This window comes from Urocitellus parryii, chromosome 14 (genome assembly GCF_045843805.1).
Source record: "Urocitellus parryii isolate mUroPar1 chromosome 14, mUroPar1.hap1, whole genome shotgun sequence".
NCBI classification, from domain to species: domain Eukaryota; kingdom Metazoa; phylum Chordata; class Mammalia; order Rodentia; family Sciuridae; genus Urocitellus; species Urocitellus parryii.
In genome coordinates, this window is record NC_135544.1 from 18,385,398 (window position 1) to 18,403,851 (window position 18,454).

The 18,454-nt window shown below is 44.3% G+C and overlaps 1 protein-coding gene across 1 annotated transcript; it reads left to right on the top strand.

Moving 5' to 3' along the window:
* The first annotated feature begins 16,567 nt into the window (after nt 1-16,567).
* Nucleotides 16,568-17,842, top strand: LOC144250130 (MORF4 family-associated protein 1-like). The gene has a single exon (XM_077792594.1). It carries the CDS (start codon nt 16,580-16,582, stop codon nt 16,961-16,963), a length of 384 nt encoding a protein of 127 aa, XP_077648720.1. The 5' UTR covers nt 16,568-16,579; the 3' UTR covers nt 16,964-17,842.
* Nucleotides 17,843-18,454: the final 612 nt, after the last annotated feature.

The following is an 18,454-nucleotide window of genomic DNA, read 5'->3' on the forward strand; positions in this document are numbered from 1 at the left end:
TCTCAATTTCCACCACCTCCTGATAGTCCATTAAGTTATGAGCCCATCAATGGATCAATTCATTAATAAAATCAGAACACACATGATCCAATCACTTCCCCAAAGCCCCACCTCTGCACCCTGGGGACCAAGCCTTCAACTCATGAGCCTTTGGGAGACATTCCAGATCTAAGTTATAGCAATGGTTTTAAAAATTAATTATCTATTAATTAATTAACTTATGGTTCTGGAGATGGAACCAGGGCCTTGTACATGCTAAGCATGACTCTACCGCTGAACTACATATATATTATTATAAAGTAATAGCCAGCCGCAAATGTTAGTTTATAATATAAAAGAGTGGCTCTTTGTAGTGGTTTTATCCACAGTATTTGGCCTACTAGAAAGTATCCAGCATATACTATTTGAAATAAATAATCCATAACTGAAATGAGAAGGTAGGTATTACTCATCAATACTTAGCCGAATCCACCAAACAAAGCTGCAAGAACCCCTTGGTAGAAGATTGCTGCTCTTCTTGTGCTGTTTGCATTAGAGTTTTTCTCTATATCATTATTATTTTCCTGCCCTATTTACTGACCCAAATCTAGCCAGGCATGGTGGTGCACACCTGTAATCCCAGGGGCTCAGAAGGCTGAGGCAGGAGGATTTAAGTTCAGGATTCAAGCAAATCAGTAGGACCCTGTCTCTATAAAGAAAATATTTTTTAAAAGTGGGGGTGGGGGTGGAGGATGTGGCTAAGTGGTTAAGTGCCCCTGGGTTTAATCCCTAGTACAAAAAAAAAAAAGATAAAAATCTGGAGATCACAAAATGGTGTTGTTTAAAACCACCCTGGCATCCCATCTGGGATACCATGGCAGGGGTAAAGCTTGTGTAGTTATGTAAATACTGTATCCTGAGAAGAGAGGAAACACCTGTCCTGGAGTGGGGGTGGGGAAACAGCTGACACAAGGTTTGTGAAATTTTCCTTGATCTTGCTAAGTAGCTGAGGTTTCCGCCCTGATGATGTGGAGCCAAAGCTGACTTCAACAAGTCAACAAGTCTTTAATCAGTTTGTCTTTTCTCTGCCTGTCTGCTTTGTCCTCTCTCCACACCTTTCTCCCTCCGCATCCTCCTCTGCCTTCAGTTCATTTCTCCCAGGCTCCGCCTTAGGCCTGCAGCTGAAGGTGGACAGCTGAGGGGCAGGTCCCACCAAGAGAAGATAGTCATAAACAATGCTGAAGACCTCTTTATGGTAACTCCTGGGATTTAGCAGAATCTTGCTTATAACAGTCAAACCACAGAGTGGCTCCAGGCATGATTTAGGTCAGCCCCTGGTTTTTATAAAGGGAAATTGCAGCCCAAATGTCATCCAAGGACTCTGTGGCAGTGCTAACCAGAAGCCCACAAGCCTGCCTAATTCCCTCAGTTCCAAGTGGCAAGGGACACTGATATCATCCCTGAGGGAATCTGGAAATAGGCCTTCTCTGTGACTCAATGGATGTTCAGATATCTCACGGTGACTCTGGATGACCTATTCTGGCCTCCAAGGCCATCTGTCACAGATTTGCACAAGTCCTATTGACCAGAGTGCTTGTTAAGTGGAGTGCTGATAACCCAAGAATTCACAGTAGGACAAATCTCCTTAGCAAAGACCAGTATCCAGAGACTGGTGCTATTGTGGGATTTCTCCATCAAGAGGAAGAGGTAGAGTCTATGTCTTCTGCCTGTACCTGGGCAGACCTTTGTCACAGTCTGGCCCAATAGAGTGTTGTAGAAATGATGCCGTAAGACCTTTGTGAATGGGCAGAAAAAGTGAGATTGTGCTTGTTCTATGATCTGTCTCCCTCCCTCTCCACACTCCCCTTTCTCTCTCCCTCTCTCCATGTTTTCAGCATTTGGACTTCTGAGCTTCCAGATAGAGATCAGGCAGCTCTAACATGTAATGACAAAGGAAAACAGAGATGCCTCTGCTGGCCCTGGCTGTTGGTTCTTCCTAGCCCGGGTGCCAGATGAGTAAGTGAATCTTCAGATATTCCAGTCCCAGCTGCTATCTGACTGCAACTGAAGGAAAAACCCCAGTAAGTGCCAGAGACAAGAACAAGGCACAGCGTGGCTTATGGAGGAGAAGGTGGGCTGGGGTAAAAGATGTCTTCACAGAGGAGGTACAAGTTGGGTTGATGGACACAGGAAGAGGCTATCCACACAGAGGTGGCAGCATTTGAGGAGGGGGTAATAGCCACATGAAGATGCAAGAAAGTCCTGGGATGGAGATGAAGGACTTCATCTGCAGACTCAAGATAGGACACAGGAGACTTGATCTGATTTTCATTGAGAAAGATCATTCTGACTTTCCCATTCTGACGAGGGGATGTAGGTGAAGTGGAGGTGGCCAGAAGATGAGTAATGCTATGGAAAAAACAGTTCAGGTGAGGCATGACCTAAGTCCAAATGAAGGCAACAACCTTGGAGATGGAGAGAAGGGGGCAGCAGGGAAAAGAGAAGTCTTCAGGAAGGACTCGGCATCTGTTAGGGATGAGAGGGAAGTCTGAGGTTTGCAGCTCAGGCAACAGGTGGTGCCATGCACAGAGCCTTGGCTTGCAGGCTGTGCATACTGGGCAGGGGCAGGGGCTGCTTGCTCTCTCCACCTGTGTGCGTGCTGCCCATGGGGATGCCCAGGCAACAGGAGGATACACAGGTCCCATCAGCAATGAAGGCGTTTTCAAGTCCAGAAGATGGACGAGCCTTGGAAGAGTAAATGCAGTGATAGGGAAATGTCAGAATCTGGAGGACCACCACCCCGTGAGGAGAGGAACAAGCAGCAGATTTGGGAAACAAGAACGGAAAGACCCAAGGAAGAGAAAACAAGCCTAGGACCCCAGAAGAGCTTACCCACCTCTAGGGTAAGAAATGAGCTCCAAAGGAAGGTCACTTCTAGGTGCCAGACGCGTACCCCTGGACTTGCTCTGTCTCTCCGTGTCTACTCAGTGCACATTTGAGGAAATGCACAGGCCAGCATGAGACACTGATCTCGGGTTTATCACTTAGGGGCAAAAATAACTGTTACATTTTTTCAAATTGTCTTGAACCCATTGGCTTTAATGGTTTGGGTCAGGATTTCACTCAATTCTTCAGGTATGCATCAGAATTTTCAGTAAGAACACACTTAAGATGCAGGAATCAGAGTACTGTGGCCTTTGGATATAGCCCAATTGAATACAGTAACCAAACTCACAGGTATTTCCAAATTCCTCGTGGGCACACAGTACCAGAAAACTTGCACATTTTTTAGAATCCTAAGGAATCCGAGAACTGCCAGCATTTAAGTAATATTGATGGTTGCCATCCTAGAAAGTTTGGACTTTGAAAGCATCTTAGATGTCATCAACTCTGACTTCTAAAACTTACAGACCTTGGGTGGTATATCATTAGAAGGCAGAGACCAGGGGGCTGTAATTCAACTGGAAGCAAAACAAGTACAAGAAACTTGAGTCTATGCAGAGCTGACCTGCAGGTGCATATAAATTATTGATGAGAACTCCGAGAGATAAATTTGGGAGTAAAGGTGGGTTGGCTGTAGATGAATCATAGACTTTCTCTCTGCTAGAGTCCTGGGGCCAGGACTCTCATTTTCCAGATGAGGAAACAAAGGACTCCAGAGGTTAATCCACTTGCTGAAGGTCAAATCTAAGCTAGAGCCAGAGCTGAGATGATTCCTGGGGCTGAACCATTGTGTACTTGCATCCTTCGGCCCAGCTATCTTCGGGCCATGTCTAGTTTTAGTTTATGTGTCTCATGTCAAATGTCATGAATATTGGAAACAGAAGCTATTGTTCTATGTTGACAAATGTTTTTTTTCCAACGTCAGCAGCTACTTGAATTTAGGGATTTCTTTAAAAAGCGTTCCGGTTTCTACCAAATACAATTGTGGGATTGCAAACACAATTCTGCCTATGGGTCAATCTAATACATCTTTGAAATGATGTGCCTGTTGTATTCTTCAAACAGGTTAGAGAAATAAAATGGTACCCACGGAGAGCATGTAATTGTGAACTGCTTCCCCAAATCTACTTTCTTTGTCGGTGTGCAGACTGTGACATCACAGTGGGTAATTAGGAATTCAGCAATAATAACCCAAGCATCACTCCTCCCCCCACCCCCACTACAGCACTCCCCTCTGCAGGGAGCTGAATGTCAGCATTTACTTGCAAGCCTGCACTCCTGGTTGTTCCCTGGAGCTCCTCTAAAACGTCTCCATGGTCCACAAGATCTTCTATTTTCTTAGCTCAGTTGGCTTTTTCCCAAGCTTTATTCTCTTCTGCCTCTCCAGTATTCAAAATGGCTCTTACCCATTCTCTCTTAGACTAATCTTTCTTCTCTTGACTTTCATGAGACAAGGATAATAAAAAGCTGTTTTCTCCTGGGCTAAATCAGATGAATTAGGAATGTTTCCTGGAGCCTGATGTTGAGAAGGATTCTGAGGCAAGTCCTTAAGTATATATGCAAAAAATTGCCGATTATTGGTGATGTCTGCAGCGGGCAGACCAGTGAAGGGAATAAGCTGGTGGAGCTGGTACTTGTCATTGCATTGACGAGTGTCCCCAATTGTCTCCCTCTTCTTTTTTTTTAAAAAAATATCCTGTACATATTGGTGTTTTCCAAAACTTAGCATAGTGACTGGTGCAGAGTAGATAGTCAGAAATTATTAGTTGATTTTTCCATTTCTTTAATGTCGGCCTTAACAATCATTTCTGGTTTCTTCCATTGTGTCAATTTACTACTGCCATGTACCTAGCTCTCCAATTTATATTGCTAGGTACATGGCAGTAGTACATCCACCTGTCTGATGAGCAGCTCCATTTGGAAAGCACACCAGCATCTCAAATGCAAAATTTCTGAAACAAAATTAACCTCCCCACTGCAAACCATTTCTCTGTTTTTGCCTGTATTACTTATATTAATGGTAATTTCACCTTCATCCTCATTTCCTGTTTTTCCTTAAGCCTCCTCTTAATTTAATCCCACTCCACTGGGACAACTGGCATCATCTCTCAACCCTCCAATCTACATGGATTCTGGATTGGATTTTTTTTTCTTTTAATAAAAGTGCAGACTGTATGGTTCCTGTCTTGGCTTGGGTTTCCTCAAAAGCAGACCCTGAGACAAAAATCTGGGTCAGTTAGTTCATTTGGGACATGACTCCAGAATTGTGGAGGGGTAAAGAAGCAAGATCAAGAAGACAGAAAAGCAGATGTAGTGACACTATGGTGCCCTGCCCAGGTTCCCCCTCTGTATGGAGGCCCTCACTTCCACCACCTGCTCGGGCTCTGGATGGCTGTAGGTTCTGATCTGAGTCCTTCTCCAGGAACCGCTCTTGACAGAAAAGAGCAGCCGTCGCCCATGTCTCTACCAGGGGGCAACCGCATCCATTAGCTAGTCCATAAATAAAAGGCCTGTCCCCTATCTTGGTCTCAAGTGGGTTGACTCTGAAGAGCTATCGAAGCTCCAGAGCTTCCAGTGGGTTCTTCTGAGGCGATATAATGGCACCACAGTTCAACAACTTCTAATTCTGCTTTCTTTTCCCAGATATGTGTTGATCTCGAGGAATTTCTTAACAAACTTTCTGCAGACAAATCTCTCTGTTAGGGTCTGTTTTTCAGACAACCTCCTAAAACAGCTAATAAAAGTTATATTAATAAGTAAGATGCTGCTGTGGACAACCAAGACTCAATTCTGCTGGTAGAACTAGGTAGACCTCAGTGTTCATTCACCAAGAAGCAAGGAGGCTGGGGTACTTACCCAGAAATTCCTGAGAGATACTCCTGGGGTAGTAATGTCTTGACCCTTCTCAACTCCCCATATACAGCCAGGCATACTTCATTGGTCAGAAAATGCTCTCAGGCAGACAGACGCAGGAAGCCACCAATCAGTTTGAGGGCCATTGTCTGCAGGTAACTTTCAGAGTAAACTGATGAGATCTGGGCAAAGAGCCCTAATAACATCTGCTACAACTCCCTTCACCCCAAATCATCTGACTCACCGTTTTCCACAGAAGGATTTCAAGCTTACAGCACAAAATTACATCAGCCACTGATGTGACTGGTTGACAAACACAGCTTTCGAACATTTTTAAATTGAACACAACAATCACACGCAGAGACTTCACACAATTGCTACTTATCCAGCCTTTTATGGTGTTTAAAGTCTTAACCCTTAGTCAAGAAAATAAACCCAAACCTCTTTGGCCACATATTTGGCATCATTAATGACTCGTCATCAAGCAAACTGTCTAATCCTGTTTCTTCTAGATCCCTCATTCCACCCAGATTCATCTACCTTAGTGTGTGTGTGTGTGTGTGTGTGTGTGTGTGTGTGTGTATAGAACAAATAAACAAAATTCTAATCAAGCAAAGCAGTTCTTTCCCAGAGACTTTCCACTGACCAGAAGATCAAGTTCAAACTCCTTGGTGAGACAAACAAGAGTCCCCATATCTGGCTAACCCACCTTCCCGCCAGGGCCCCAGCTCTCTTCCACACCCCACACTGCATCACGTGAAATGTCTGTGGATCCCTATTAGTCCAGGTTCTCCAGAGAAACAGAACATATATACATTTGAGGAAATCTATCATGGAAATCGGCTCACACAATTATCGAAGCAGAGGAGTCCCATGATATGCCGTTTGAAATTGAAGAACAAGAAAAACCAGAGGCATAATTCAGCCTGAGTTCAAAGGTCCAGTACCAGGGAGTTGATTCTAGAGTTCCAAGTCCTAGGCCAAAGGCCAGAGAATGGGGGAAAAAAATAGAAGTGCTAGTGTGAGTCCCGGAATCTGGAAGCCTAAGAACCGGGCTTTCCAACGTCCAAGGGCAAGAGAAGATAGATACCATAGCTATAGCTCATGGAGAGAGAGAAAGAAAAGTTTCCTTCCTCCACCTTTTTGTTCTGTTAGGCCCTCAATGGGTACCTGCCGACCTCGATGGAGGTGGATCCTCTCTGCTCAGTCTGAATGCTAATCTTTCTGTAAACAGGCTCATGGTCATAGTCTGGGTTGAGAGGAACAGCAGGCAACCAAATAGATGTATACAACACAGTGATCTCTGCTATCGTGGAAACTGGGCGCACAGAGGAGGGAGCCCCCACTCTCCCAAGATGGAATTCAAGTTGGTCCTGGTGGAGGACAAAGAATTTTCCAGGTGGAAAAAAAATGGGGTGGATTCTTTGAGATCAAAATATAAAAGCAGAGATGTGGGGAAATCTGGGATGTTCAGAGATCATGATAATTTTTTGTGCCAACTGAGTCAGGGGATGCACATGACACCATGGATGTGGATCCCGCAGAAACAAAGGGCTGAGCATACAGCAGTGACGAGGAGAGCAGACCTGCTGATCCCCTCATGGAGCCTGCACTCCAGTTGGAGGGGACAGACAAGAAAATAATTAGTAATCAAAATGCATTCTGCTGCCAGCTAGACCTAATTAAAATTAATTTTTTTAAAAAATAATTAGAGAACTATTAATGACAATAGACTGTTAAACTGCTATAAAGGAAACAAACGGGAGGGATTTAGGTCAGCGAGGGCATGCAGGGGGCCTCTCTGGGCATGTGACATTATAGTCGAATGCAGGAGGACAGGAAAGAGGCTGCAAGGAAAGGAGAACTGAGTAGGGGCTTCTGTTCCACATGGTCAGGGGCGGGGGCAGCCGGCCAAGGCCCTGTGGACCATATTTGTAGTGGAGACTTTCTAAACCTAGAGCGGGCCCTCCAGACTGGGTCCTCCAGAAACAGGCCGAGCATAAAGCTCCCCTGATCTAAAAACAGTGGCATTGCCAAGAGGGGCATGGATAAAAATGGTGGCCTCTGAAGCCAGACCCAGAGAACTCCGGTGATGGACACACAGGCACCTTTGGTGATTCTCAGGCTGCTTCTATTGTTTGTGTGGAGGTGTCTGAGCTCAGCAGGCACAATTTGTAAATTTTAAGGTTTAGTAATAGCTTGTAGTCTATTTTCAAGGATTCAGCTAAGTGATGTAGATATGATCACTAGAGACCTAACCGCCCTGTCCATGACTGCAATTCACACTACGTAGAAATGGACAGCTACAGGAGCTAAAGTGCAGGGCAATATTAAATCGTGGCCAGGAGCAAGACTTCAACCCCTTTCTGAAGAGGGGCAGATTCCCTACATATATCTTTGGCCAATGTATGTGACTTGGTAGAGCCTCCTCCTTGCTGGAAAGGGATTCTGTGAGTGAGTTTCCATTTTACCATTTATCTCAGAAGCAGCTGAAAGTCATTCGCCATTCCAGCCAAGGCTGCTGTGGAACACACAGTCTCTCCGTATTGCAGTTTGACAGAGTTATGAAGCAGGTCAGTGACAACGCTGAATTTTGAGTTTTGACCTTTTTACCTTCTGATGTTTTTCAGCATCTTCTAGAGTATTATCTGGTATCTGCTTTGACAAGTGTCAGGAGAAGAGAGATTGCCAAGACTAAATAGTTAATGTTTGGTTTGTAAACAAGAGCTGTCCTTTGGTTTTCTTCAGCGACTGAGATAGCATGGTTTAATTAGCACAGGGATCAAAATGGATATGGTAAAAGGGGGGATTGCATCTGGAATTCTGTCCAATGGGCCCCAGTCATCCTATTAGTAAAAATCCTAACACACTGGCTCATATTTACCTGTTTACAATGGCTTCTTCATCCAGTGATGAGCACCAACTCCATGACTGTGCTCACTTGTCCTCTTTGCATCCTCCACCGTGACAAAGTGTCTGGCACATCTAGACAACCAACAATAGATGACAACCAACAACTTGTCTTGAATGAATTAATGAATGGATGTTAATCCTACAGAAACTAAAAATTCCTCTGTTTTTGAAAGTGAGAATTTTCCCTTTAAAATCTGTACAAAATGTTTCTGTGAATGGGTTTATTTCTAGTACGAGGGCTGGTGTAAGAAAAGCACTGGTATCCCTTCATGCGTTCGAGTTTGCACAAGGATGGGCTATTTTGGTGTGACTTGGTTTCCTACTGATAAACTTTAAACTGGTCAATTTCATCTCACTCTTTGGGCTCCATTTCTTCCACTGTGATTTGCTTCTGTGCTGGATGGAAGAAGATATCCTTCTGATTGCTCTGCCTTCAAAAAAATGCACAACCCGTTGGAATTATTTTCTTCCTTGCTCTTGACTGAGATCTAACGAAGCACACAATTAAATTATGCATTTCACATGTTTCCGAATTCTGTTAGATTTTCTTTTCTAACATCTCAGTCGTGCTCTCTGCTATGATCTGAATCATTGCGTTCTCCCAAAATTCATATATTGAAATCCTAACCTTCAAAGTGATGGGATTGGTGGAGGGTCCTCAGGAGGTGAGCAGGTGATAAGTGAGCAGAATTCTCAGTAATGGAATCAGTGTCCTTAAAAAGAGGCCTGAGAGAGCGCCTTTGCCCTTCTGCCATGTGAGACCCAACAAGGTGGCCCTGTGGGTGAAGAAACAGGGCATCATCAGACACTGCACCTACCAAGGCCTACTTCTTGGATTTTCCAGGCTCCACAGTGAGAAATAAATGTATGTTGCTTTTAAGCCACTCAGTTTCTGGTATTTTGTTATAGTAGCCTGAAGAGACTAGGACACTCCCCCCATGTTCATTTTGTTCGTAAGTCCTTTCCTTCGGGTGACATGCAACACTGTAGGAAACATGAGTCCTTGAGTCAGCTTGGGAAGCGCCAGGTTTAGTGAACCCAGCGGATTTTCCCCTGCAGCACTCTCGAGGCCTGCAGTATACTCTCAAGATCAGGCCCTCTCCAAACGGAGCCACAGCGTGTCAGAGTGCCCAGGTGTATTTGATCTCAGAAACCTTTTAATAATGAACTTCTCTGAGGACCAGAGTTCCACCTGCGGCATTTCGGGGGACAAAAGCATATGGCTTATCTGTCAAGGACTCTTGTTTCTTTGTATGAGCCCTTCTTTTTCTAACGTTTCTATAAATACGTTCTATGAAATACTTTCCCTGGTCTTTCCTCTGTTTGACTTTGGCCGTTCCTTAATCAAAAGGACTAGTTTAAACAAATAGGTATTAAATAAATTTGAAAAGGTCTCTAAGTGTTTGGCAAATACAGTAAGGCCTGGGGAATCTTGAGGCCCCTGGCTCATGATAATGAGGAGACTGGTTACAGCCCGTGGCCTGCTCCCCTGGGGAGAGCGAGGTGGACTCCCCTGACGGCAGGCAGAGCAATTGGAGGGTCTTTCATGTCATCTTGGAAAGCACTAAAAACACATTTCATTCCGAGTTTTTCCTGAGATCCCTAGGATCCGAAATTTGTAACTTTCCAATAGATTTTTGAGCCTGGAAGTTTTGCTACCTGCTTTTCTAACATAATCTCTTACTCACATAAAATGCCAGATGGCCTAGATTCGTGTTTTAAATTGGAATGGACTCGAATTAAAGTTGATTTTTGTTTTAGCAGGGATACCACTAAGGATACTCTGATCCCCCTAGAGAAAGGATCATATTTGGGGTCTCTGGATCTCCAAAGCACGAAAGTTAATGGGACACAGAATTCACCTGCGACCTGTGCTCCTCTCCTGATCACACCTACTCCTGTTGCCTTGCAAAAGTCACTTCACAAGCCAAGTGACGAGTGCCAGCCCTGGCTTAGGGCCATGGAAGGGGGCCCAGAGATACTAGGGGGAGGCTCGGCCATCCAGAGTGTCCTCCTTCCCACCACCAACCACATACCCACTCTGACACCCCTTTTGTATGTCACGGCTCTGGTCCCCTAGCCAGCCACCAGCGATTTCCAGCTGTCCTGGCCCCGAGATAGTCACCCACCCTAGACCACAGTCCCCGAGCAATTTTGAATCAAATGAATTCCTTCTGGTTTTTCTCAGAATCTGCTCCGTCTACGGTGTTTTCAGAAGGCTATTTTGGTCATCCGTTTTTTAAATGCTGCTTCAGGATTCAGGGTGTATTTGAGAATTGTTTGGGGTAGGAAAAAAAAATTTTTTTTTTCCACGTCTGGCTTCCTCCTGAAAACAGAGATATTTGGCATCTGTCCATCCATTGTGTAGCCCTTCCCTTTTGCCAGGCACCAACCTCAGAATCCTGCCTCCCCCAGCATCCCCTATCTTCCTCCCGTCTCCTGCCCGGGTTTGCTTCTCCACCTCCCCAGACTTCCTTCCTGCCCCTCTGCCATTCAGAGAGGCTGCCGACTCCTCTCCTCCAGGGAAAGCTGCAGCCCAAGGAACCTGATCATCCTTTCAGTACCACCCGCCTATGAATGAGCTGATTGTCCCAGCAGTCAAATCCAATTAGGGCCTATGTTTGTAAAATCCAAAATTTATTCTGCTGGGGCCCCAACAAAGGCCCTAAAATTCAATTTAACGGACTAGGGAAGCAAGATAAGGAGTCCCTGAGGTGGAACTATCAGCCCTTTTCATCTGGTGGCTATGAGCTGCAGCCTGATATGGTGGAAATAGCCTGGGATTTTCCGTCAGATGGATTTGACTTTGAATTGATTCGTTGCTGTGTGATCTTAGGTGAGTTGCTTAACTTCTCTGAAGCTCAGTTTTCTTAGCTATACAAAGGGGGTTAGTAAAAATACCTGACTTTCTGGATATGGATAGAAAATACAGGAAGAACCTGGTACAGAGTATAGACTCATTAAATGGTAGTCCTATTTAGATTAAAGAATAGAAAATATTAACGAGGAGCTGATGTCAAAGCTTCCAGTTCACTCTCAAGTTGAATCAGCCAGATTGGAGATGACAGAGCCGGGGGGGGGGGGTGTCTAATCTGAGTGGCTGACACTGAATAGCACTGAATCTTCTAAGGCTCATCCACATACCTGCTGCCCACCCAGCTACATCTTGGAGACTTGGACTTGGGCAAGGACGAGTTTGTTTCTTCTTCTTCTTCTTCTTCTTCTTTTTTTTTTTTTTGGTACCGGGGATGTATTTTATTTAGAGATAGGGTCTCACTGAGTTGCTTAGTGCCTCACTGTTGCTGAGGCTGGCTTGGAACTCACCAATCCTCCTGCCTCAGCCTCCCAAGCCACTGGGATTACAGGCATGTGCCACCACGCCAGCCCACGATGAGTTTCTTGTCTGTTCTCACACCACCCTGCCCTCCCTGCTGGTGATTCCCGTTTCCAGGGGAGGAAAGAGAGTCTACTCATCTCCTGGAAAGGGCTCTGGAAGAGAGGAGAACTCCCACACAGAGCACAGCGGGCTCTTGGCTAAGAGGTCCCTAAGTACTTCTGCTGTCCAGTCTGTCCTGAGAAGATGGCAGGCTAGAGAGCTTCCGATCCATTCCAGAGGTGCACTCATGGATGGCCAACAGGAAGGCAAAGTTGGGGAATTATTGATCTCTTTCCTCCTTCCTGGGAAATATAAGGTATCAGTAACAAAAAGAAGAGGAGAAACTAATGCTAACTGAACCCGTCATGAATCATGCAGTGGCTTTTGTGTATATCTGCTCTGTGCCTATTTCTGACCCATTCTCCTTTAATTTAGAGACAGAACATGCTCAACAGATCTTACCCATCCGTGTTGGCCTCATGGTGGATAAAGAAAAGCCACAAGGCTAGCTAGTCCAACTCAGATAGTACACCAGTTCCCCCTTATCCCTGGAGAATACATTCCAGGATCCCTAAGAGGATGCTGGAATCCTGGATAGTACTAAGCTGTATTTATAGATATTGATATTCTATAATAAAAGTTATGTGAATGTGCTCGGTCTCTCAAAACTTCTTACTGTACTCATCTTTTTTTCTTGTTGACGGCAGGCAACTGAAACCACAAGCAAGATGGGGTGCCACTGTGGCTCCAAATAAGCAACGACGCCTTTCCAGATCTCCGATTCCTTACCTGTAAATAGAGGATGTCAGACTGGAAGACCCAAATCCTTTCAGCTCTCATAATCTGTGGTCTCTCAATATGATTTACAAACTGAAGTCCTGGCATAGGGAATGACATTTAAAAGCCAAGATGTGGTATGCCGAGCTTTTCCACCTGAGCAAACACTACGCCCACAAAGTAGAGATTCTCATTGGGAAGGTAAACAATGAGACCACCCTAGGAGTGGAAGAGAGGAGGCTGCAGAAGCCTTGGGTAGGGAGGCCTCTTTTCTCAGCAGCAAATAACATCCCGGCTGCTCCTTGCTGCTCCTGGAGAGGATTGTTAAAGCTAAGGTGTGTTCGGCACAGAAATGGTGAGGCCTAAGAGAGGCTTTGACTTGCAACTTTAGAACCTCATCAGAGAACTAAAATACCATGGCAGATAAGACATAATAGTCACTTGAATTTTTTTGAGCACTACTGGTCTAATTGGTATATTTCATCAAATGAGGAAGATATGGAAGAAAATTAGGGAGTGTCAGGAAGCGACACCATGGGCACAGGAAGATCAACTGGGCTGAGTGTCAAATTCATGTAGCTGGTTTTCTCCTTGGTTTTCTGATGATCAGTGCAACACGACAGAGGTCAGAAGTCAGTCTCGTGTTTGTTCTTCCAACAATAACTTGCTTTGGGTGAAGAGTGATTATTTCCCACCAATTCCTGTTTTGATACTTGTGGCACTTTGGAGTGTGTGTGTGTGTGTGTGTGTGTGTGTGTGTGTGTGTGTCCCACATACCTAGATGAGGATCTTTTAAAAACGATTATACTTACAATCTGTGAGCCCACTCAATCTATATACTCTTTATTCTTTCCAACTTGACTTGGACATTGTTTTTTCTTTAAAGTAATTATCATTTGTTTCCTTTCTTGGAAATATTATGATTCTTATTTTTTTTAAGTTTTTTTTTTAGTTGTAGATGGACACAATACCTTTATTTTATTTATTAATTTATATGTGGTACTGAGGATCGAACCCAGTGCCTCACACATACTAGGCAAGTACTCTACCACTGAGCTACAATCCCAACCCCTCTCTTATTATTTCTAATCTTTTTCTTGTCTTTTTTTTTTTTTTTTTTTTTGTGTGTGTGTGTGTGTGTGAGTGCTGGGGATTGAACCCAGGGCCTCACATATGATAAGCAAGCACTCTACCAACTGAGCTATGTTCCCATTCTTTTTCTTTTTCTTTTTTTTTAATATTTTTTAGCTGTAGATGGACACTATACCTTTATTTATTTATCTTTATGTGGAGCTGAGGATTGAACCCAGGGTCACACACATTCTAGGCCAGCACTCTATCACTGAGCCACAACCCCAACCCTGTGATTCCTAATTCTATGTTCTTTTCCTGTATATCCTGGGAGACTGCTCAAGGTTAACCTCCAAATCAATGATTCCATTTGCTACACTGTCAATTTTGCTTATTTCCACTCCCACGATGGATTTTAATTCTTGGGTTGCCATCCATTCTTATCTCATCTCTCTTATCCCATCTTCCCAACTTTTCATCTGAGTCTTTTTTCTGTGTGTGGTTTTCCATAATTTATAGACCATGTCTTCTTACAATCAAAGATTCTTTAAATTTTCCTTTTGTTTTCTGTAGGAAAACTGTTTCAGAGGTCTGCTCCTTTTAAGAGTCGTTTCCATTCATTTCCACTCAATTGAGGGACTATCTGGGAAACTAATGATGCCCTTGGAATATTTACCAAGTACATGGCAATTAACAAATATGTCAACATATGAATTTCTGCTGTTCTCATATAAATCAACTCCTTAACACTGGAAGGAGAAAGGTGGATTTTGTTTTCTAACGTCTTAATTCTCTTATGTCCATTGAGGTGCAAACAGCCCCTTCATGCTGCAGGAGCCTCCTCAGAAATTGCCTCCATATAAGCCTTTGTTTGGGAATTCTGGGACCTTCCAGGAAGGGTGCAGAATTTTTCGAGAATGGGGGAGAACGGAAGATGGGGTAGGAAAAATGGTGGCATAAGACCCTAGGTACATATATAACTGTGTATGTGGTACAACTCTACATCATGTACAACCAGGGAAATGAAGAGTTGTGCTCCATTTGTGTACCATGAATCAAAATGCATTCTGCTGCCATGTATAATTAATTAGAACAAATTAAAATCAAAAAAGGAATGGGGAGAATAGACCCTGATGCTTCTATGTTGTGAAAAGTTCCAGGCCAGAAAGAGGGTGAATCCTCACAGCTCCTGTGAGTTGTAGGATTGAAGTTTCTGCGGGTGGTAAAAATTTACACCCTGCCCAAGTGCAACTTTCTGGGAGGGGCTTAGATCTGGGACCCAAAAGCTTCACATTGGACCCCTAAGTACAACCGAAGACAGTCTTCAGCAGTCGCTCCAGTGGGGGACAGGGACCTCGTCTCCATAGGGGTTAGGTCGCAGAAGGAACAGCATTTAGGCAGTGACCACAGAGTCTAAGAACAAAGGAACTATTTCCAATTTTCATGAGCTTCAGAAACTAGTTGATATCAAACTTCTTGTTGGCCTTGGTAAGTGGAGGGTTTTTACCCAGATTTATTTAGAATTGTATTTAGAATAATCAAGAAATATGGCCAGGGGTGATGGCACAGGCCTGTAATCCCAGCAGCTCAGTCGGCTGAGGCAGGAGGATCATGAGTTCAAAGGCAACCTCAGCAACTTAGAGTGGCCCTGAGCAACTTAGCAAGATCCTGTCTCTAAATTTAAAAATATAAAAAGGGCTGCGGAGGTGGCTCAGGGGTTCAGTGCCATTGGGTTCAATCCCTGGTACCAAAGAGAAAAGAAAGAACTGTGACTTTGTTGCATTTGGGTTTTCTGGAGCAAGTCATCCTGGTTAGACATAAAGAGTCCCAGATAATCTTCAGAATAACGTCACCTTAGTAATGAGCAGTCGTAATGCCATCTTACAGATCAGGAATCAGAGACACAAATTGATAAGTCATTTCCCTAACCTCACGGGGCCAGAGTCAGCGCCCTGGAATTACTAAGTGACGGAGCTCTTACCTGCTTCACCTCATTATTCCTAGGCTATGAGGGTTTTGTGAGGTTTCACTTTTTTAAGTTCTCCCACGAATTTTAGCAAGAAGTTAAACCAGAAACATTCTCATGTATTTTATAATAGTCTTCTTTTTCCTCATAAACTGTCTTGGAATGGGTCCTAAAAGTTGATAGTGATTTTATAAGAAGAGAGCATGAAAAAGAAAATTGCTTATTTACCAGTCTTAGGAGAGAGAAAGTTCTAGATTTTATAAACTAAGGAGCAATGTGGAAAAATGAAAGGAAGAAGGAAGGAAAAAGAACAAAGGTCAAAAGTCAAGAAAGAGCCAGGCACAGTGGCTCACACCTGTAATCCCAGCAGCTCAGGAGACTGAGGCAGGAAGATTACAAGTTCAAAGCCAGCCTCAGCAACTTAGTGAGGCCCTAAGCAACTAAGTGAGATACTGTCTTAAAAAAAATAAAACGGGTTTGGGATGTGGCTCAGTGGTTGAGCACCACTGGGTTCGTTCAATCCCTGGTACCAAAAAAAAAAAAAAAAAAAAAAAAAATGTCAAGAAAGAAAGGACAAAGGACAAGTTAACTGCACTTTTCAGAGCAATGGGGCACCAGATAATAAGAGACAAAGGACCCTATATTTGGGGAAACTTGCAATTAAAGATGACCAAGAGGCGGCGCCGCGGCCCAAGCACAAGATGCGGCCTCTGGACGTGGTGGAGCTGGCCGAGCCCGAGGAGGTGGAGGTGCTGGAGCCCGAGGAGGACTTCGAGCAGTTCCTGCTGCCGGTCATCAACGAGATGCGCGAGGACATCGCGGCGCTGACCCGCGAGCGCGGCCGGGCGCACGCGCGCAACCGCGGCAAGCTGTGGGAGATGGACAATATGCTCATCCAGATCAAGACGCAGGTGGAGGCCTCGGAGGAGAGCGCGCTGAACCACCTGCAGGGCGCGGACGGCGGCGCGGCGCCCCGGGCGGCCCCGCGCTGCGAGAAGGCGGAGGAGAAGGCCAAGGAGCTGGCCAAGATGGCAGAGATGCTGGTGGCGCTGGTGCGGCGGATAGAGAAGGGCGAGTCGGCGTGACGGCGGTTCATAGTTGATGGACTCTGCTCAACTGGCAAGAATGGACGGAACCCCCGAGGGAACTGAACCAGCTCGACGTTTTCTGCTTTGTTTTTGTATCTCTTCTACCCCCTTGCAACAGTCTTTTTTATGGTAACATTGATATGGGTCAAATATATTTGATTCTGGAAAGAACTTCTGTTGGAGAAATATTCTAGGAGAAATGGGGCTTAAATCAAAAGCTGTTTCAGTGGTCATACTTAATTCTTGTTACTTTGCTGTGTTTTGAAAATGGTGGGCATGACCTGTTTTTTTGCTGTTGTCTTGTGACCTGATTGTTTTCTGGAGCTTGTGAAGACTTGGGGTCAGGATCTGGTATTGAAGATCCTGGGGAAGGCACTGCACTACCTGGTTGCCGATGATGAAGGATGTATGGTTAAGACCGCTACAGGAAGCCAGGCAGATCCAGAAGATGGTAGAGGTGGAAGATGACTTTGCATATAGTTTGGAACTTCAGTTCTTCTGTGAGACAACGGAGGAGGTTGTATTTTGTGTACACACTATGTTTGATGTATAGTGTGTAACCCGCCGGGTAAATTTATTTAGACAACCTCGCTAACACTATGTGATGACAGTTGAAGAAAGCTGTGTGTACATGTCAGTGTTGGAATACCCTCCCATGTTGCAGGGACTTCAGAGAAGAGCATCAGGGACAATCTACAAGGACTGGAGGAAGGAAGAGGTCTCTTCCAGTCATCAGGGTAGTAGACCCAACAGATGTTTGAGGTCAGAAACCATACGTGCACTAAGTGTTTGATTGCCTTGCAAAACAAAGACCCCCTTAAATATATATTTTTTTGGTTCAAATGACCAAAACCCCTGTTAATAAAAGAATCCTAATCTTTAAAAAAAAATAAAAAATAAAAAAATAAAAAAATAAAGATGACCAAGAAGTTAACAGACAGGAAATGGGAATGATGCCAAACATGTCTGTTAAGCCTCCCTATATTGTTGTAGCAATCTCCAAGGTTTGGATGGAAACAATGGCAAAGTTTGGTTTTGCGTATTTTATAGTCCTGGCTATTGACCAAGGAAGACTCATGCTAATAGTTTATTATCGGGTTGTTGTTTTTGGTGAAGTGCAACTTTATAAGAAACTTGAGTAGCCTCTACAACAAGCGAGCTATTGTCCTCTGCATTTGACTATATGGTAGGTAAAATGACCTTGGAGAAGATGGCTCCTCCTCTGCCCTCTGACATCTGGACCTCCTCTGGAGTACAAGCAAGGCCAGCAGCAGGGGAAGAATATTCTCAACACGTATGATGTCCTAGTTTCAACGGCTCCACTTCTAGCTCCAAAAAAGCCTGTGGTTCAGTGTGGAGAAATCATTAACATGGGATTCAAGGAGGAAAAATGCAGTCTTTAAGTCTTAATCCTCCAGAGGATATCAAATGATCGAGAGGAAAACCATGAAGTCAGTTTGCTTCTGACTCTAAATTTCAAAGGAAAAG

Excerpts from the sequence above, each read along its gene's own strand:
- LOC144250130 (XM_077792594.1), top strand. The coding sequence starts at position 16,580 with ATGCGGCCTCTGGACGTGGTGGAGCTGGCCGAGCCCGAGGAGGTGGAG.